Consider the following 22,985-nt stretch of genomic DNA (forward strand, 5'->3'; position numbering starts at 1 on the left):
AAATACAGCAAATGTCTTCTAAGGTTGTAATTTAACGTCACACAAGAGCTGTGCTTATTTTAAGCAACAGAAGTAAATTGGGTCCTACACATAATTTATGATCACTGTTTCAAATTTCTATTCTGGCTGGGTTTGGGACATAATATGTTCAGTTAAATTCAAACAAAATTGTTCAGGATAAGCATCTCTTGTGTAGTTGATAACCTTCACAATATTTTCTGACTTACCACAATTTAGAGATTACTATTTAAATATGTTTGGATGTTGGGTTCGGTGATCATCCTACTGTGAATTCTATAAGACATACTATTTATCGTTTCCTTTGTTAAAAGGCAACCTATATAAAGTAGCCTTTTATAATGCACCCCAGCAACAAACTTTCAGTATGGATCCCTCAGAGAATAATTTAAGGGAAGGATCTGACATACCAGAACAGGATAATGGACTGTGATCCAATGGCCACCTTTGAATCACTCCTTTGTATCTTTTTTTAAATTTTAATGTCATTTCTTGGAAGTAACTGACAGCCCAAGTTGCATACTCAGCTGAGCCACTTCCATAGTGTCCGTCCATTGGGACATCATCAAGCTTGGATATGTTGTGCTGTTCTTGATAAGTAAGGAGAACAATGTTTACAACACTGGTATTAAATGCAAACTCTGGAGGGACTGGATTGTCTAATGTCTGCAGAACATTGGAGTTCAAATCCAGTCCAGGCAAATAGCTAAGAGTCTTTAATCAAACTAAATTTGGAAAATCTGAATCCAGTTTCTATGGTAAAAACAAAATGTAGTACAGCAAGAAATGTGGGAGTATTTCATTAGTCCATCATTAGACAGACCAAAAGGATTGAATGCAAGAAATGAAAATGTCAACTGTACAGAGTAGAGATAAGACAATATTTGAAGTTAGGTTGGAGGTACATTATTGGTCATTGGTAGAGTAGCCCTAATCTGCAACTGACTCAAATCTGACTTGAGGGACTCGATTTTAACTCCATCCCGCCCCCCAACCTAATGGAAACTAGTTGGGGGACAGTTATAATGGAGCGTGCAACTTACCCGCTCCTTTCCTGTCCTAATCTGGCCGACTGCAAATTTAAATTGCAGGCAGCAAGGACACCCACCCCAAGCTAGTGGGGTCCTCTTTAAATGTGCAGATTGTGCTTCAATTATGACGGGCTGGTCTGCCATTTTAACCTGTGGCCTGAGCAGGGGAGCAGTGGTGGTTTCACCTCCAGGCAAAACCTGCTCGGAACAGCAGCCAGGGCCAGAAGGGGCCGAACAAAGTGTTTTTATACTTAAAAAAAAAAAGAATATAGTTTCCATGTGGGCCAAGTGGAGCAGGAGTAGTCCTCTGAGCCTCGCAAGGAAACCTTTGGCCTCCTCTGCCCCGGGCTTCCTCCCCCACACCACCGCCCCACCACCCCTGACCTTGTGCTGGGGACAGAAACCCCTGGTTTCCCTGGCAGCGGCCTCCTGCCACCCAATTTTAACGGTCAGGCAGCGTCAAGATGTTGGCGTACTAATGCTGCCCGCCGATTAAAATCAGCTGAACCTGTTTACTGCTGCTCCCGAAAGGCCATGGTGCTCGCCATGCCACGTGCCCGCCCGGGAGTTAAAATCGAGCCCAAGGCATATGAGGCTATCGTGGTGAGTGCATTACATTTTTATTTCTTTTTGCAGTCCCAATCACAATCACATTCATTTTAAAAGGATAAATCTTGATTGCTGAATGAACTGAGCTGCTGTTTCTGAGCTTCAACTAATATACTAACCTGAAATTCATCTACGTTACTGACAGCAGGCATGGTTGTCCTGCCAGAACTGGAATCTGACACTATTTCAATCTTCTTGTTTCTTTCGAGCTTTAAAACAAAAGATTAAGGGCCCGATATTAGGTGGGAGGTGGGTTGCCAGCGGGGGGTCGACTGGGCGCGTGGGTAACTTGCCCAGTAAAATCGGTGGGTTCCCCACGCGATCATAAGTAAATTGAAGCCACTTACCTTGGCTTCCGGGATTCGCGCTGGAAAACTGCGCAGTGGGCGGACTGTGCACCCGCATCATAGGCTGTCAGCTGGAGGAGCCCTGTTTAAAGGGGCAGTCCTCCACTGACTGATGCTGCAGAAAGGAGCCAAAATTTCAGCATGGAGCAGCCCAGGGGGAAGGCTGCTCCCAAGTTTAATGATGCCTCACTCCAGGTCCTACTGGATGGGGTGAGGAGGAGGGGGAGGACAGAGATCTTCTCCCTGGTGGACAGGAGGAAGTGGCCTGCCTCTGCCACCATGAAGGCCTGGCTCGAGGTGGCAGAGGAGGTTACCAGCACCACCAACATATCACGCACCTGTATACAGTGCAGGAGGCGCTTCAATGACCTAAGTAGGTCAGCCGAAGTGAGTAAACTTACTCATTCCCCTACACTCCGTCTGCCACGTCACCGCCCCCACCCCCACCCCACATCTCCTTCTGCACTGCCAACACTACTTTATTACATCACTCCTCGCACCCACTCAAAGCTCATCCTCATCTTACTTGCACTTACCTCACCAGTACTCATCCCACCACTATCACTCAACCCAATCCTCATACAATTTCATGGCTCTGTCTCATACTCACCCTCTGATGCATCTCTTTCACGGTCAGCCTCACCCAGGCTGCCACTACCTGTGCTGCAGCCACAGGGCATGCATCACACATGTGTAGTAGGAAGCGTAAGACAAACATGTCGTGAGCATGAAGGGGATGCACAAGGGTGTTTAAGGGTTTGTCATGGTTTTTACTTCTATTTAACTTCTGATCAACACACACTACTTATTATATTGTCACCACTACTGCCACGTCTTGGCCATTCTTGACTGGCTTGTGCAATAATGCCCTTTCATGAGGTTCTCCATGAACACCCTTGATGCCACCCATTGGGTCACCCTACAGTGGGTGTATGTGTAGTTGCACAACTACTTTGTGGAGGTGCCTGTTGCGTAGCACTGTGTTGTGTAGCTCCACATGGCGGAGGTGGACGGCATGCCTGGTGAGGCTGGTGATGTTGCTTGTCCTCCAATGGAGTGATGACTGCAGCAATGGAACAACACCCCCCCCACCCCCATCCTGACGGTGTGAGTGTGAGGGGGTCCACAAAGTAGGTAAATGTGTTTGGACAGCAGAGTTTAGGGTATGATTTTAATAATTTGGAGTGTGGAGAGAACGGTGTGGCAGGCAAAACTTTGTCTGAGGTGACAGAGTGCCCTGCTGCAATGAATGAGGGTTTACCCCGCACCTGTTAAATGGACTTTTGCAGCTGCCACTGGCTGCTGGCTGCAACACGTCTGTTTAAACAGGGAGTGTTTCCCCCAGTATGGGAAACACGCTCTGGGTAGTCCAAAATCCAAATCCTCCTAAAATCTCCAACTAATGAGGTCTGTAAATGACTTCAAGTACTCAGATAATGATCTTATGTGGGAACCCGCCGGCTTTGATGGCCGGTGGGAGTCCCGCATGCGGGGGCTTCGAGTCATTGGGGAACCCGGAAGTGGGTGGGTTGGAGCCGTGCTCCGGACCCGCTCCGGGAATCCACAATTTTAGGAGTCCCCCGCTACGAACGCACCCGCTCGGCCATCCGAAAATTGACCCCTAAGGGTTCCGTCTCATACTACTGACATCTCTGCACTTGAAATACTGAGACCAAGATCTTAATCCCCAACTTATTCTGTATTCACTGATCATAATTATCTTTTTAACTGAAATAGAATTTTTCTTTAGTACATTTCCTCATCTGCTGCACTGTTCAATAAAAGACTATTTCAAAAGGCTTTGGAGATTATATGTGCCTTTCTACTGAGATCAAAAATACCATCTTCAAAGAATATGTCACATGGGATCCCAAATCTATCTAATCTAGTGACACAGATTAACTCACAAATTTATTGAATACTGTCAACACATCACCTGATTTTCAATTACTATGTATTGTCTATTGTTATATTTCTTCATTTTCATTTTTAATTTCCTGGGAAATTTTCAGATTTTTATTTTAAAATATTAAATTAGGCAAAAATTACTTTTTTTTTGGCTGGGGAGATGTCACATTAAAAAAGTATGTCAGTTTTTCTGCGTAAATAGCTTAACACATTTTTTAACATTTTTAATAAAATCTAGAGCAAAAAAACTGAAAAACTTAAATTGCTTCTTTTATGTTGAGCGAATTGTTTTAAAACAACTTTGTATTTTAAACCTCAAGGTAAAGATAGAGGACTAAAACCCAGTTAATCTCAGGATTTATCATGTTAATGAGCAGAGAGAAAAATTGCCTAAAAAATGATTTCTAGTCTCACTCCAGATTGCGCATTGGATCTGGGTCCCCTCCACCAAGAAATTTTGGACAGCTACCTCAGAGATCCTAAGATGTAGGTTAGTAGAGGGACACATGATTTACTGACTTGTTGATTAAGTGGCTGTTGCCATCTTTCCAGAGACCAGCATATTGGCTAATACGAGAGAAGGTAATATTTTTGGCATTGTAAAGATCTAAAAACATTCAACAGAATAATTTAAAGATGCAGATCTTATCCAGTTAGAGATGCAGTTACTGCTTATATTGGGATGTTTTCCCAGGAGTGAAACATTAGAGTTAAAACATTTTAACTAAATATGACCAACTGTATAATTGTTTCCATTTTTTAAACTGAACATTTTAAAATTATTATAACTTCTGCAAATTGAGTCCACTACAGACTTGGTTGATATGTTGAGCTATGAGGGTCGTGTTGAACCATTAGTATATTAATTATAAGATTAACTTTCACATTGTAAAATCTAAAGAAAATGCATATTCATGTTTTTCTTTCACTAATCTGGTTGGTGCATATGACAGTTGGATATGAACAAATTGCACCTTATTTTCAGCCACTCATAACTTTAATTAAAGTCACTGCTCCTCTTTAAGGCTTATAGCAAGTAAGAGGTTCCACCAATGAGTGCTTGGTTCTCAACAACGTCATACATTAAAACTTAGTTGCCTTGTTCATGTGACCTTGTTATTTCTCAACCAGGCTTATAAATAGCGGGTGGCAATGATAATGAGAGATTGCACTCATGGGAAAAAGAGACAACATGACATCTGCTCATCTTGGCATCTGCTCATCCTGTCAAGCCTTGTACCAACAAGTCATTGAAATGACTACTGGAAGAAAAGGTAGGGAGCAGTTGGGAGGGGTAATTTGAGACAAATAGAGGGTAATTTTATCCCCCCCCCCCCACTCCCCACGACGGGCAGGAGAGGGTCGAGAGGCTTTTTTCGGTAAATATGTGAAAAACTACCCCAACCTGCTGTGAACACGACTACTTCCAGTTTGACCGCAGTAGGTTTGGGCGTGTCTGAGTAACCTGCACTGGAGAGTCGGGTCTGTGATTATTATGATTAAATAAGGCTCCGTTCCTCAGATCTGCCTTCTCCCCGCCACCCGGTGATCTGCCTCCCTCCCCGTGTTCTTCCGACCTTATGAGTTTGTGATGCATTTATACACAATGCCACATGAAACTACAGTTAACCCCTACATGTTATTAATCATTTCACTTTTCATATGTTATTTTACATGACACCTGCCTCTAACAGTTTCACTGTCATTTTAATTGCACAAATCTTTCCTCAACTTGAACATCTCAACAAAGACTGATCTTCTAAATTTAACATATTTCTAGGTGTGCATGTAAGGATTTGGCTTATGCTTGAGGATGAACATTTGAGTTATTCTTGCATGATAATTCAATCTCTTCAATTCAAACTAGAGGTGCTACATTCCAGTAAGTCCTATCTTGTTAATAAGCAAATTTATGAGGTAGAACTAAGCAAGAGGGAAGTAATTTTGTCTTTGAGTGATGGTGTAAAACGGACGATATCGATTCAGCCGCCCGTTATACATCACTCCTGAAAGATGTTTAAAATGCGGCTGAATCGATATCGCCCATTTTACACCATCACCCAAAGTCAAAATTATCCCTGAGGTCTCTATTATGGAGCTATTACCTTTCTCTGTTCCTTCCAAAACCTCTCCACCTCCCACTCCTTTGTAAAACCCTTCTCAAAACCCATTTTTTCAACCAAGGTTTTTGGTCGTCCCTTCTTCCTGGCTCAAAATTCATTTTCCTTACACCTAGATCCTTGAGACATTCTTCACATTATATAAATGCAAGTTGATGTTACTGATCTTCGAATTGTCCTTTTAGGACCTATTTTAAGTCGACCCACTCAGCAGAAATGGGGCAATAATGGAGTTAAAATCGTTGTGTGCCACTTACTGCCCCATTCCTGCGCTTCCACCATATTTATTGTTGTCTTCTGCTGGACGGCCCAGGTTCCTGCCTGAATCAGGTGGGATCTCATTACTGTATGCAAATCAGGGTCCTACCACATGCATAGGACTCTAATGTGCTTTCAAGGACGACTGAGCAGAGCATATCCCCTCCACATTCCATCCAGTTGAAATGGACATGAAGAGGAGAACACCCCAAAAACCTAAGTTATTTTTGTGGGGGCAGAAGGAACAGGAGTGCTTCTCCAGGCTCTACAAGAATAATGTGGGCCACTGCTACCCTGGATTACGCCCGCTCCCCCCGCACTTTCCTTTCCGCTGGCCAGGTTGGCCTCTGGGCCACCTGATATGAAATCAACCTGGAGCCGATGAACTGCAGCAGGACGCTCGTACAGGGCGTGCAGCTCACCACCAGCAAGGTAATGAGGCCCGGCCCTCAAAATGGACTGGGCCTCCCGCCAACAGGTATGAGTGGTCATTCCGCCTGTTGCCTTTTCCAAGCCTGGAGTTAAAACCATCTCTTTAACTAGTTACCATGACAACTTTGCATGAAGAATAGTGTAAAGTGTAACAGATAATCTTAGTATAAACTCATCCTCAGGCTTTCTAATGGTAATTACAATCACTTTTTAAAATCTCAATGATTTAATTCTATCCATATCCATTTAACTGTGTCTTGGTTTTCTCCTGATTCTATTGCTTTCTCTCTTGGTCACTTTATCTTCCTCTCTGTGTTATACCTTTGCCTCACAAACTTTTTCAGCCTGTGTTCCTCGCAGGTTTACAATTAATCTAGTTGTCTTGTTTGAAATGTTGACAATACTAGAACTTACATCGAGTTACACAAATGAGTTTTAAAAAAAATACAAATTGGACTCGCACAGTATAATGTTCACCAGGAACGTCTGCCAGTATTGGATATCTCCGGAAAATTCTAACATATCCTCCTATAAGGCATAAGAGAAAGAAGCAACTTTTGAGCAGAAGCAGCACTGGCGTGAACATGAGAATTAAAGAATACCATGGGGGACACTGCTTCTGTTTGGTATGTGTAACCAAATTGAAAACCTTTTTATAACTGGTTTGCAATTTTGTTGCATATAATACACAGAAGAAATCTTTACCTCTGTTTGAATAAAGGATTGATAAAGACAAAAATCACTCAAATAATAGAAATATAAGGTAAAGCTGGAGCTGTCCTTTAAATACCACAACAGATGTAATGTGTGAAATCTAATTGTCTTGCAGCTATTATAGAGAAGAACAAATTGTAAAGTTCACTGCAACAATACTGCACATCCAACATAAATGCAGTTCTGAGTCACATTCAATTTTATGTGCTTAAGGAAGGAAATGTCATTCTCAAAATATCAAACTGCTAAAAATAACTGATTAGCTTTAAATTCTGTTATTTTTATTCCATTTGTGTATAAACTGTGGTTGCTTATGGGGGAATAGTTTGGAAGAAATACTGAGCCCCTAATGTGACAGCTGAATTAACATTGGTGGATCTAGTTGTTAAACTAGAGTGCTTCAATAATTTTGTCATCTTAACTGTGCATGTTACTTAGCTTCCTCACATAGTTGACTCATTAACTCCTCAGTTCCCCAATGACGGCTTTCACTATGTCTTAATATAGTCCTGTAAAGGTCAGTTCTAACCCATCTCAAGGAAGTCCATCTCCTGTTGTCAACTGTAATACTACAAAGCTCCTACTGGTGGCATTGATGGTCTATTAGAAGTTATTATGAGGAACATCACCAGATCATTTGCAAAGTTACTATAAAATCTGGGGAATAACCTTCATGAACAATTTATTCCCTGGAAATTTTGTGAGAATAACTTGTATACATAAATGTGTGCTTGGGCCTGAGTAGGTCAAAAATGGCTGCCAACATTTGGAACATCAGTATCAAAAGAATTTTTGTTCACAAATATCTGGCAAATGTTCTGAGTCTAGATGCAGGGAGCAAGCAAGAGAGGGAAAGAAGAGAAGAATCATAGAGAGATAGAGAGAAGAGAACAATATAGATGTTTACAGGGTCAGATGTAATTGGTGAAGTGATGTTGTCATTGTGCCATTAATTGTATCATTACAACTACCATATTGCAAACACATGAGTTTCTGAAGAATATTTTACAATGGCAATTCTGACTCCTTGTTTCCCCTTCCCCCAGTCGAGAAGCTAGCAATAATTTTTGGCAGATGAAAAATTAATTTGGAAATTTTAAAGTTCTTCTCGGTATAAAAATCCAATGCTAAAAAGATACTTGCTGATTTTGTGATTTATCCCTACTAGACTGTATTGTTTCATTAGCTGGTCTGAATATGATTAGCCCTACAATCTGATAACTCACCCAACATTTATGGATGCGTGAAGACAAAGAGTTAAAGTTATTATCACTCTTTCAATTAGGCAGTTTCTCCACAATTAGGTGTTGTCAAAAGGCTAATAATGTTGCTTTCTCAACTTCCTCTTTGTGAAAGGATCCACAAAACCGTAACATAATATGTAGTAATTACAATTATTACTTAGTTCTGCATCCTGAAAGTGCACTAAATACTACAGTATTAAGGACAGCACATTCACAAACTGACTGAAGAGCACAGTGGTAGCCACCGGACTCATGCCGCTACCATGGGTAATGAATAATTAAAAGTATGCAGTCTTCTGACTCAAATATGGTCTTTTCACATCCAGAAAAAGCCCTTGGAGAAGTGACTGGTATTTGTAACATATCATTGTGTGTACTTTGATTGATAAATATTGGGAGGAGAAAATGTCCGTAATCCGAACCCTGGCAGGATGACTTTCACATGCACGCTCCCATTATCTTCAGCGGTAGGCAAAACTAATGTAAGTTCTGTTTCTTGATGCTGCACCTTACTGCTAAAATAGCTTATTTTCTTTAAAGAATAAGTTAATTCAGAGACAAAAATATAGTATTCCATGAAAAGAACGGATGTGTTACACTGATATTAATGCAGCATACAGTGTCGGGATCTTTGACTAATTCAGGAAGGATCTTATTATTAAAAACCACAATCCTATTATCAATTACAAATTGCTGTCTGCAGAATGTATACCTAATAAAATCTTTCCTTAAATTATTGTATATTGTTTGTGCTGCTGTTGTTAAACTTGCATGAATGTAAACAGCAACTGACCAGCAAGCCGATTGTAAAATGTGAATATTTGATTGCCTATTTACATTAAAATGAATATGATTTCAACACTCAGTGAACAGTTTTACTTTACTTGAGTTGATAGAACCAAAATCCAAACTACTGTGTAGTATAATTTTTGGGGGTATCTTTATCAAAGAAAAAGATTTATGCCTTATGGCCTGTGGATTGGTGATGTGTGTATTGTTGTGTACAATTTATAAATCAGGGGAGAGGAGCCACAATCACCTGTGCTGACTGCAACACTCAAAAAATTTTAGACAAAGCTTTCTACTACGGTCCTTCGGTTAGTATCTGTTGCATTGTGATTTAAGATCCAGTTCTTGATTGAATCATCATTAACTGTATAATCTTCATGTTCAAATATTGGTCCTCCTGTCATGCAGGCACATATGAAATGCATTATAAAATTGCCACAGTGAATGCCAGAATGCCAAGAGGTATAAAGACTACCTTCAGAAAACAGTTTCACATCACTTGACACGATGGGCCGAAGGGCCTCTATCCGTGCTGTATAACTCTATGACACTTGAGCTTCACACCAGCTGTAGTGTAACTGCACTGCCATGCAAAGCTAAGTTTATGAAATTCCCACCTGGTCCATTGGACGTCTTGAATGTATACCCCTACTGATTCTCTTCCTAACCTTAGGATTTAACTAGCAGGCAAGTGAAGGGAAGACCTGTCTCTGCAAGTATCACAGACTGTGCATCGCCAAATACAAACAACTTAGTGGCAGTTTAATTTTTAATGAAACTCATCTTGTTCAAATTAAAATGTCAGTATAATTCACTGCATGCTGAGAAGGCTATCTAAGTCAGAGAAGAGATACACTATTATTGGTATCTTGTTTGGAGACTGGCTATTCTCAGCTCCTAGCTGTGACACAAGATAGATGGTTGAACCTGGAAAGCCTCATTCAACCATCAATCTCACTCCCCAACCCAATGGTTGAGAACAGGCTGCTGCTGTGTGTGATTCAGCTGTGTAACGTTTTGCACAAAGTCAATTTCCGTTCATTTCTATTAGAGTATAGTTATTTACAGGTATCAGTCTCAGTATTTGTAGAGTGCGATGCACAGTCTGCAGGCTCACGATATGCTGCCAGTTCCACATCACACCTCGCTTAGTGACAAGAGTTCTCTTCATCTGTGTAAGCATGTATGCACAGAGTTTCACTTGCCTGCTAGTTAAATCCTAAGGTTAGAAAGAGAATCAGCAGGGGTATACATTCAAGAAGTCCAATAGACCAGGTGGAAACTTCTTAAACTTAGCTTTGCATGGCAGTGCAGTTACACTACAGCTGGTGTTAAGCTCAAGTGATGTGAAACTGTTTCCTGAAGGTAGTCTCATACCTCTTGACTTTAGTGTATTAAAGAATCAGATCACTGACCTGACTCCTAAGTTACGCTACTGCTTTTCCATCAACACAAAAGCAGTAGTATAACTGTACCACTGTATGCAATTCCTAATGCAAGCAAAAAAATGCTCCTTAGTTATCCAGTCATTAACAGAGACGTGAAATATCAAGCTGTCGTGTGTTCTGCTTTGACTGCTTGTCAAATTTCCTGACGCTAAAATAAGGACAGCAGCAGATATAAGGATGCAGCTAAAGAACTACAGGCAAATGGCACATACATTATATTCCTCAGTGTTAACTTTATCACACATTGGACAAAAATTGCATCATAAGTCTATAATGAATGGAGCTGAAGTAGTACAAGACGACTTAGAAAAGGACCAAGGAGTATTAATACACACATCAATGTCTGTTAAATGTACTGAAGCAATTAAAAAGGTAATAGAATGCTAGGACATAAAACCAGAAATAGTACAATACAAATATGTAGAAATTAAGGTAAGACTTTATAATGCACTAGTCATTTCTGCACACCCACCAAAAAAATATACAAACATTGGAGAGAGTACAGAAAAAAGCTACAAACTGATCCCAAGTGTAGAGGGGATGAGCTGTGAGAAAAAGTTAAAGAATATCAAGCTCCACAGACTAGAGAAGTCAATTAACCTCATGGAAGCATATGAAATATTAAATAGTAAAAATAGATAAGGTAAATCTATAATATTGCTTCAAAATAAGTCAAGAAACCAAATGATATAAATTTAAATTAGTGTAAAGTATTTTTGGAACAAAGAATACAAAAATAATTTATTTCCACCACATAGCAGGATAAGGGCAGTAGATGTATGGGAATACCATCACCGCCGCGTCACACACCATCCTGGACATATATCGCTATTCCTTCATGGTCGCTGTGTCAAAATCCTGGAACTCCCTACCTAACAGCATTTCACCACATGAACTGCAGCAGTTCAAGTTGAAGGCCCAAGACCACCTTCTCAGGACAACAAGGGATGGGCAAAAAAATACCAGCCTTGCCAGTGATGCCCATGTACAGAGAATGATTTTATTTTAAACTCAAAAGATTATCACTGTTTGGAATAATGTGCCACGCAGGGTAGTTGAGCAAAAACCATTGAAGACATTGCAAATACAAATGATCGCTAAGGTGGAAGGATGACAGTTGTGGAGGGATGAGCTTCAGCAAGCCAAATCTACAGCTTTTCCAGCTGCCTGTTCCTGTGGTCTAGGTAGACATTATAGATTCTATTACACTGTTCGAAGAAGAGCACTGAGTCCCAATGGCCTGGCCAATATACCTCCCTCAACCAACACCACCAAAAATAGATTAAATGATGATTCATTCAATTGCTGTTTGTGGGATCTTTCTGTGCACAACTTGGTCGCCATCTTTGCCTACATAACAGCAGTCACTTCACTTAAAAGTAATTCATTGTAAAGTGAAGCACTTTGGGATGTTTCTGAGAAACGTGATAAGGCACTATATAAATACAAATCTTTCTTGCACTAAGTAAATAATCCACAGCCACATTTCACTTAGATGCAATGATAGATATTTAATCACGTTAGCATATATGTATTAATTGTCTTCTGTTCTTGTTTACATTGCATTAACAATTATGGTACAAAGATTTGACAAGGAGCTATTTTTATCTGCAGTTCATAGAAACCCTGATGTAAGCAGAATCCTGATATGAGAATGAACATTCCTGGCTAATTAGTTTTAATTGTATTGGAATTAATCTGCAATAATCAGGACCTACTATTTAATTGTATTAATTAGATATTCTTCAAGCAGGTTTTTTGTAATATCTGCTAGTTTGAAGACACCTGAAGGGTGAATATATAAAGTATTGTATAATCCAATGAGGAGTTTCTCAAATTGGATGAACAACAGAAATTGCTCCCAACCAGAATAGAGGTAAACTGTGGTGAACCAATAGATGTCTCTCTAGATTTCTTGAACAGTAACTCCACCTTGCTCTTAATCTGTCATACAATTCCCAGTCTTTTTCCATCTGTTATTCCATGGTCATTGGCCACATGCCACTTCCAACTCAGTGATTTCAAGACTTACACTGTCTTATTTTGTACCTTCAAGGACAATCTGAGTTGAATCAATCTTGGGTTTCCATATAAAGCCTAATTTCAGATTTGGATTTTTATCTTCAGGTTGTCGTAGCATGGACAGAGGTGTTCAATATTTGGTCCAATGAAAGGCTTTATTTAATTGAGCTCCCCAGCAAAACATAAAGGTAATATTGGAACATATTACTTACAGGGTAAAGGTAGGAAAGTAGCACTTTTATCATAACCTGCCATTCTAGTCCAGTGAATGGCTTTAGTCAATTCAGAATCGCACAGCAGGTTATTCACTGATTATCAGTCTGCACCTCCATCACTTTTTAAATTATTTTAGCAATGATGTTTTGTCCAATCTCCCAAATATCTGAAAATTGGGCCATAATTGCTGTAGCAGGGCATCTAATAGCATCTGCCATTAGTTAGTCTTGCCCTTGCACATTTAGGTGTTTTAATGTTTTGCTTGACAAGTTGCTGAAAGTGCGAGCTGATAACATCACAGTGAGGGAAACAGGGAATCTGGGACCTGAGTGAACAGGGCAAGCAACAGGGTATCTCCTTAACCAATCAGATTGATGGCTTGTGAAATTAACAGCGCAAGGACTAAAAAGGATGTTTAAATTAGAGTGGGTGAATTCGATGTCAAATCAGGTACAAAAAGAGAGGGAAAGAAAGATTGGATTAAGAGAGAGAGAAAAAAAGAGACAAAGGAAAAGCAAAAAACGTTTTTAATTTTAAATGTTACATTTTTTACATCGCCAACAACAATTAAAAGCTGAAGGAATGAGACCCCACACTTGTAATAGTTAATTTTCAGTGCTAGAGAGGTTGAGTGGCAGTAGTTAACACTTATCACTTCACTAAAAGGGTATTTAGACTGAAATGGACAAACCTTAACTTTCGGTGACTAATTTAGTTCGTATCTACCGCACAAATACAGCAACTTCACGCCATTCAATGCACTTCAATGGTGAGGCAAACAGCCAGATGTTTTGTCCAGTCTCCCAAATATCTGAAAACTGGGCCATAATTGCTGTAGCAGGGCATCTAATGGCATCTGCCATTAGTTAGACTTGCCCTAATGGCTGAGTGGCACATCTTGGACAGCAACTTTTGGATATCCGCTTTTAACCGCACACCTGCCCCTCGCCTGAAGTTGCTGTACCATTAGCACATAAATAACAGCGAATTCCATTAGCCTCACCCTTACTTTGACAGCAAATTCTGGTCCATTCATTCAGTTGACATAACAGATCCAGGAACCTGAGATAAGATGGGTTCCCTCAGGTGACCAGCTCCCACGTTCTAAAAAAAATTTTTTAATCACATTTATCCATTACAATTGTCTCTACATAGTAAGTGTAAGATGGTATGTTGCCTTTGCATTAGCAGTAACTTATTGTAAGTGTTTAGAATTATAACTAACAAGAACATTTAAAAATGTCATTAATGACGTTCCCTTCAAATTCAAGAAAGTGATTTTTGAAACTCAAATTCAATGAAAACTAATATAATCCAGGTGTTCCCTGTTAGAAGTGCTGGGGATGAAATCGGATCATTGGAGTTTTCTGTCACAACTTGATATATGGGACCTCCAGAGCGCAAAGTTCTAAATGTAATTTCAACTCCAGAGTCCAAGGTTTATTTAAGGAACAAATCAGTTAACTTTCTTCTTTTTCAGTGATTTCTGCCATGTATTGACTGCTTCCTCTTTGTGAGTGACTGCGGCATTCCTTGGCAGAAGGTTGTAAGAGAAAATAGCAAAGATGAAATAAGCCACCATGCCGATATATCCCCCCAGCAGCAGGCAAAGAGGCTGGGCAACCACAAACAGACAGGCCACGTTCGCAGAGGCTCGGTTATCCAGTATTAGCTCGTTCTTTTTGCAGCTGGTGGCAACTTTGTAAAAGTAAATCAAAGCGATCATTGCATACAGCGTCTGTTCGAGCATCGTGCTCACTTGTTTCTTTGAGAAATATGTGACCAACCGTGATTTTCCTCCTTCCGCAGCACCGAGATCCCTTGTAATCGACCTCGACCGCTTTTATCCTGACAGGTAAATATTAACCCAACTGTGCCTTGTGTTTATTGATCTTGGACTTTGTTGGTTTACAATCTGTACTTTACTGATGGGAGGCACGTCAGATTCTTATACAATTCTTCTGTTTCTTTTCTCTTGTTATCATTTCCCCTCTTTTATTTCATTTTTTCTGCTTCTTTCAACTTTTCTCCCACGTTTCTCCCTTTCTCTTTTGTCCACCTCTTACCCCTTCGCTCCTTCTTTATTTTTTCTTAAATTTAACCTGTCTGTTTCCATTTGCCTCCTGTATTGCGTTGACCTTTGTTTTCTTCTCATTCTAGAATCAGCTTTTATCTTGATTCTATTTTTATCTCACCCCTTGTGTGTTCCTGTGCTTTGTCCTTTAATTTCTAGTTCTACAATATCATTCACTGAGGTGACTTTTAACCAATAATTCCATTTCTTATATTTGATAATTTCTTTAAGTTAAAAGCAAAATACTGCGGATGCTGGAAATCTGAAATAAAAACAGAAAATGCTGGAGAAGCTCAGCAGGTGAGGCAGCATCTGTGGAGAAAGAAACAGAGTTAACGTTTCAGGTCGATGGCCTTTCGTCAGAACTGGAAGATGTTAAAAGAGTTAAAGTTTTTGGGCAAGTCGAGTTTGAGAAGAAACCTGATTTTTAAAAAACTTTCAACATCTTCCAGTTCTGACGAAAGGTCTTCGACCTGAAACATTAACTCTTTCTTTCTCCACACATGCTACCTGGCTTGCTGAGCTTCTCCAACATTTCTGTTTTAATTTCTTTAAGTTTCCCATTTACTCTCTGATTTATAGCTTTAATAGCATATCTAGATATATTTTTGCAGAAACGCTTTGTAGATATATATCGTTGGGTGTCCTAAGTCCAGTTCGTGATCCTTTTGGAATGTAAACATGAACAGAAAAGCAATATCATTTAAATAATATTTATTATTAAATAATAATAATGAGGGAGGCGGATTAGATAGAATTCTCTTTAGCAACAATATTTGAATGAAGATTTGGGAAGTGAAGTTGTGATTTTTATTTGTGAAATTGAAGTGAGGCACAGATCCGTCAGAGTTGATTTGTGTAGAAAACCGCAACTTCTTCAATCTGCCTTAATGTCCGCGCACTCGCTCATCAACCTATCACAATCTACAATGTCTAGCTCCAAATATTCATTTTCGGCCAACTTAATCGGTGTTAATCTATAAATACACGCGTGCATACGGCTATTATGAACAGTTAGAAACTGTGCAGTCATTGCATTAGATAAACAATTGATATTGGTTAGAAGAATTGTACTTGTCAATATTAAAATAGAGATTATTGTATCCACATCTGCATATGTATCTACAGCTGTATGCAATATATTTACTAGTGAATGGGTGCAATATGTAGAAGTCCAAATGTTCAGAAATTAATGAATAAAACCATAGTGAACAGTCTGCAATTGCAAGAAAGTTCTATTTTGTGGAGTAAGATTTTCTCCAGGGTTATGATTTCAAAGTATCATCCGAGTGCTGATGGAAGCCCTGAGTAGTTGTAGCATCTCTTGGAGTGTAGACTTTCACTGGCAGCCAACCTGGTGGCATAGCACATGAACTATCAGAGCAAGTTTACTGGCTCTTTCCAGGGACCGAGCCTGACTGATAGTAGCCTGATAATACCCTTTAATGTTTCAGAAATATTGTGGCAACATCTGGTGGCGTTTTGTAATTCCAGCTCTATCGATGTTGCAAGAAAGAAAATTTCACATTGGGCAACTGAAATAAATAGAAAAGAGAGTTTTGATCAGATCAGTTTCTTTTCTGAACGAAAATGCTTATCTTACTGATCAAAGTGATGGAAATTGCATGGGATGTAAAACACAATATTATCAGGTGTAGGACTTGTTATCAGACTACCATTTCCTGTTAAGTGATAAACTTCTTTTCCCAAACTTGCCGTTTATTCGCCATAAATTTTGAGAGAAACATTGTATTAAGCAACTAATGTCACACAATTTCTCCCATTGGACAGGGGTACCTCCGGCTGATTTTTCGCACCTCCTAAGCCCAAATAACTGAAGCCAACAACAGTACTCTTACTGTTGACCCAGATAAGATCAACTTGTTTAGAGATCAAACCTAGGACCTACCTGTTGTGAACAGTATCACCACATAGTACATTTAATGACTGAGCCACATGACGGGCGATACAAAGCTTCATTTTGTCGTAATATTAGTGTTAAGATGTGGTTTGGTAAATTCCAGAAATATGAAATGCATCCGGTTATGCTGAATCCAACTATGTTATATGGGGGAGGGGACTCAGCTGAAATTTATAGCAAAATTCTGGTAACAAGTGAGTGTAGATTGAAATATTTTAATATTTAAATTTATGTTCACTTAACAGAAATGAATTTAATAGGTATTCTGGATCATATGGTCCATTTTCCCACTGTTGGGTTGCTTTTCGCAGTAGTAAGGTGTAAATCTTACTAAAGTTAGATATTGGGTGCTTTATTAAGGTAAGGTTATTGACTTGTTGCTGGAAGTGGTTATTTTGACATTGACCAATAGAGGGCACTCCAGCAGTGCGCTGGAGATCTTTACAGTATTAGTTGCAATATCACAAGTCCTGCAACAGGTAAAGAATACTTGCGTTCTTTAAAAACATATTCTACGAAATTATAAATCTAAGCAGCTTTTGGAAAATGAACGCTCGCTGTGGTTATTGTTGTGAAAAAACACAATGGCTCTGAGAATTCCATGTTTTGTTGAATCATATATTTCCCAGCAAGTTTTGCCAGAAATAAATAGAAAACAAGTATTAGTATATAAATTAAACTAGCTGGCCGATTCTTTATATAAATGTCATGTTGCTAATGGAATTTTGTACTTCCCCGATGTAATGATACTATGCCCACTAGCTGCTAATAATTCAGTTGAGATTATATACATGGATCCTACGAATGTGCTGCAATGGTGATTTTCTGACAGGGTTTTCATCAGGTTTACGAGCTTTCTCCCGCGACTGTTAAGAGAGCGAATAGAAAAAAAACAAACTTGTCCTCCAGCGCAATCGTAACTTTTCAAACTGATCTTTGATTATTCTGGTTAACGTCCAAATGGACCACTTATTGAATGAACGCTTGCTTAAAAACACTGTAAAACCTTTATATCTTATCCCATAAACCATTCACATCACGATTAAGGCTTAGAATCCAAATTGGATTTGTATTCATCATGACCGCGACCTGTGTATTCCATTGGAGCGGAGATTCCATCATACCTTATAATAACTTTAAAGATCTGCAGGGGAAAAAATCCCTTTTAGATCCATTTATTTGCAAAATATGGTTTTATTTTCGCAAGTATTAATTGTATTTTGTTCAGGATCTCTTGTTTTTTTTAAGATGTGACTTGGATATGCAAATAGATGCTTGTCACTTTTAAGGCAATTCATACCCAACATTCAGAAGAGGAATTATCTTATTACAGTCAGTTTTAAAAATATTTTGGTATTTGTTGAATGATTCCTGGCATTTTTGATAATTTCCCAAGCATAGTTTAACCAATGTATGTAAAAAGCTGGAGCGACTATATCCAGTATATTAATTAATTACTTACAAATTCACAGTTGTGTTCAGTAGAGGTTCAATTCTTGTCTGTGACTAGCATCAATCAACCGTGCCTATCATTGTTGGTGGGCTGTTCTGAAAGTGTTGCTTCTTTATTCATGCTTTATTATGTTAGCAAAGCTGCTTCTGTGTGGAAACCATTTAAGAATCAGAATGTTATCGTGTTATTTCAGCCTCTTTATAACTGAAGCCACAAACTCATCATCAATGTTCTTCCATGTGGATCTCTTCCATTGTAATACTTAATCTTAAAACAAGAGTTTATCACAAAAATCAGGTTTAAGCAATAGCAACAGATAACAGCCGAGAGAGTCAGATAGGACACTTGACAGCATTTTAGAGCAACATGTGCACTTAGAAGGAAACAACTCCTAAATTACAAATGATCAGTCATATTATCTTGGAGATAGAAAAGTTACTCGTTCCTGATGTGATCTGTATAAATAAAGTACTTATATTTATATAGCGCTTTTCGCGACCTCCGGGTGCCACAATGCGCTTCACAGCTAATGAAGTACAGTCACTGTTGTGATATAGGAAACCTGGCAGCCAATTTGGGCACAGCAAGGTCCCTCAATCGGCAATGAGATGGATGACCAATAATCTGTTTTAGTGATTTTGGTTGAGGGATAAATATTGGCCGGGACACTGTGAGAACTCCCCAGCTCTTCAAAATACTGCCATGGGATATTTTACTTCCATCTGAGAGGGCGGATGGGGGCTTGGTTTAACGTCTCTGGAAAGACTGCGCCTTTGATAGTGCAACACTGCCTTAGTACTGCAATGATGTGTTAGCCTAGATTTTGTGCTGGTGTCTCTGAAGTGAGACTTGAACCCACAACCTTTTGATTTAAAGGCGAGAGTGCTAACACTGAGCCACATATACGTTTTATTCATTGCAGTACGGCATGTAACACGGTTTAATGATGATGGGATGTTGCAGGAGACTAAGTCTAATTGAATAATACTCAGTTGTCTAATAAAAAAATCAGATTCATGTAAAAGCAAGATCCGAATTTTGATGTGGAAATGCCATTTCTAATGTAAACTTATTGATCTTGTTTTACTGTAATTTATAATTAAATTAAAATAGAACAAAGTTTGTTTACCAACTGCAGATATTGATGCTAATTCTTGGCGATTACTTTGCTTCAAAAGCCAACATCAAAAGCCCCGAACCCGGTAAAGCAGCTGTGAAATGGAAAAGTTGAACATGTTGCTTCATATTGCTAGCGGTGAGGTTAGCAGCAGTTTTATACATATTGCCGTAGTGACTGTGTTTAAACATATTACATCGCGTAGCTACAATCCTGATTTATTTCGCTGCAGTTGATCGTAATACATTCTGAATAAAGAGTGAAAAGATAAAATACCTTCTGATGTCTAATAGTTGTAGTGAGATTGCTTGATAAATACTTGCTTAGCGAAGTTTGCCCTTTAGGGGGCGCGGAAGAATTGTCAAATCTTGTATTTCTGTTTTTGGTGCTGCAATTATTATGTAATTTAAAAAGTTAATGCTGTCACAGTACAAAATAAATTAAAATGGCGAAATAGCTGATCAATAACAGTGCTATAGCGAGGGAGCAGCGGTTTCATTGTGAAAACAAAAGTACCTTTTTCACAAACACTTCACAGGACCTTGCTGCGAGAAAGTTAAAATAGGTAGTGTGCAATTTTAATTTTCACCAGCCTTTAATAGTTCGTGCAAGCTTGGTATCAGAGCTGGTTAAACTGCAAAATAGTCTGGTTATTTCGAGAACTTCTCAGTTTAATGTATTAAAATGGGGAACTGGAAGGGAATAATATTTTCCCCATGATCACAATGTATGTGCATTTATTAGTGATATATATCACACGGGGAAATACTGCTTGTGCTGTTAAAATTGTAGATCAGAATCACAAGGCTTTTTTGTATTGATGCACATGACTATTAAGGCGTTATTGCGATCTTAATTGGATGAAGGGATTTTCACTTTATTTACATATTATTCACTATTAATGAGCCACATACACTGCACATATTCATGATTGAGGCACTGTATTAATGTGTACCTGTATTATTGAGAGTGCACAATATTGAGAGGGCATAATGTTTGTGCCATCACATTAATAATGCCTCGGTAGTCGGTTTCTAGATATTTCCTGAAAGCTGACAGTGATAGGTAATGTAAGTTATCTTTAGAATGGAGGGCGGAGCATATCATTTCAGTCCGTGAACTGTATTTAGGGCTGTGCAATTAGACCAAGAAAAAGGTTGCGCTGAATAATTTGTGTGCAGCAGTGTTCAGTACCAAAGGCAAAGTCTAGTGCAAGCAGCCCTAACTCTGATTCTTGAATTTTCCAGTGGGGCAGGCTGCCTTTAATTGCCGATCCTTGGGCTTTGTTGTGGTGTGACGTTGGTGCTGGGAGAACCAGCCTGGAATTACTGGATGCCGATGGAAGACGCTATGGACAAATTCGATGATATGGCTTCTGTGAGCGAATTCGACCCTATCCAAGGAAGCATCCCGGCTACTAAAGTAGAGATTACCGTGTCCTGCAGGTATGTGCACTGCTGTGAAATACTGACAGAAAGACTGGCTGCTATTTCTCTTCAGTTTCTGTAAAGAATGCTGCAGGTGGTCTCAAGTTTTTTTTTAAAGAATAAAGATTAAAAATTACGATATTTGTCTACAAATACAATTGTGAAATGCAATTTAACGTACAAAAATAATAGGCATTATTACAGAATACATATGTTAGCATTGGGGTGGCAGTTATGACAATCATTGCTTGATGAATCTCTATTTGATTTTTAATAGTATATTGAGTCTTAACGGCGATTGGAAATTCATTAACTTGTTTTGCAACTGGTAGCGTTTACACGTTAAGTAAACCTGCGATATGATAGCGGGGTGTAAACAGCCATTCTATCACAGCATCACCTGCTGAAGGAAGCACCCGGGTATGTGAGTAACTTTAGCACATTTTGAATCTGATGCAAAACCTCACGTCCCTTGAACTTTAAACGTTCGCTCTCCTGATGAAATAACCCATTCGGATTGAAACCAACAGATTGCATAAATGAGTACAGAACAAATAGGAACAGCTATCACCAATCAACGAGACAACCTGGAGTCTGTTGGTCGTTTCGGGATGGTTTCGACACCAATAACAATCAAAAGATCTTATCATCGCTTTTCGGGGAAAGGCTGTGTTTCCGTCCAAACCCTTTTTTTTTAAAGCACGTTACATGTTCCCAGCTAATCTAACCAGATGACTCGTTGGTCAGCAATCGACATCGGTTAATGATTTTTTTTTGTCCTTATTTCCTGCCTATATAAAACAACCCTTCTTATTCCGTGTATTTAAGGAATAAAATGTTAATGTCGGTATTTTTAAAATGAACAGCAGTAAGTTGGTGTTATTTTCTATCTATTCTTGTTTGCGTTTAACTCCTTCCTTTACAATTATCGCGTTCCCAGACGATGCCTGCCGTATTGAAAGGGATGTGAAGATTGTGATCACTCGGTTCTCCTGATCCAATCCCCAGACAGTTTCGCGCTTCATCCAGTTACACCCACCCCTCCCCCACCCCCTTTATTGGACACCAAATGAGTCGAGGAGCACAGGAGAAAACTCGAGCTCGGGGGATCGCTTTTAATGCAACATCTTCTCTCTATTGTTGGAAGCGATCCTTTTCGATTAACGTTTGACCGAGCATTCGTGGAAGGAAATTGGGGGGAAAATTGGTGCTATTCTTTCTGATCTGTGTTTCTTTGATCTTGGCTCTCTATGGCAAACCACATTTAAGATTTGTGATTTTCTATGTTTGGGAGTTTGATTCTTGTTCCCTAAATACAGATTTCGAACAACAAAACGCAAGTGTTGATCAATTATGAATAAGACCCAGCCTGCGCTGTGAATGAGGCATTCGTGTTAATTTGCCCAACTGGTCTACGCTGGCGTTCATGCTCCACACCAGCCTCCTCCCACCCTTCATCTAATTGTATCAGCATTTTCTTCTATTCCTTTCTCCCTCATGTGCTTATCTAGCTTCCCCTTAAATGCACCTGTGCTATTTGCCTCAACAGGTAACGTGTTCCATATCCAGAAGTTTCTCCTGAATTCCCTATTGGATTTATTAGTAACTATCTTATATTTATGACCTCAAGTTTTGGAATCCCCCACAAAGGGTAGACATTGAGAAAATGTTTCCACATCAAGCCCTTTCATTATCTTATCAGGTTACCCCTCAGTCTGCCCTTTTCTAGAGGAAAGAGCCCAAACCTGTTCAGCCGTTCCTAATAAGAATATCCTCTCAGTCCTGGTATCATCCTTCTGAATCTTTTTTGCACCTTCTCCAATGTCTCTATATCCTT

At 39.4% G+C, this 22,985-nt stretch overlaps 1 protein-coding gene across 1 annotated transcript in view; it reads left to right on the forward strand.

Moving 5' to 3' along the window:
- The first annotated feature begins 20,906 nt into the window (after positions 1-20,906).
- The window catches only part of LOC137344639 (copine-5-like), a 109,244-nt gene continuing 107,165 nt past the window's right edge, over positions 20,907-22,985 (forward strand). Inside the window, exon 1 of the mRNA XM_068007765.1 lies at positions 20,907-21,166. Coding sequence (XP_067863866.1) covers positions 21,054-21,166 — 113 coding nt within the window. The 5' untranslated portion in view covers positions 20,907-21,053. The remainder of the gene's footprint in view (positions 21,167-22,985) is intronic.

The sequence above is a fragment of the Heptranchias perlo genome, chromosome 27, assembly GCF_035084215.1.
Source record: "Heptranchias perlo isolate sHepPer1 chromosome 27, sHepPer1.hap1, whole genome shotgun sequence".
In the NCBI taxonomy this organism is placed as follows: domain Eukaryota; kingdom Metazoa; phylum Chordata; class Chondrichthyes; order Hexanchiformes; family Hexanchidae; genus Heptranchias; species Heptranchias perlo.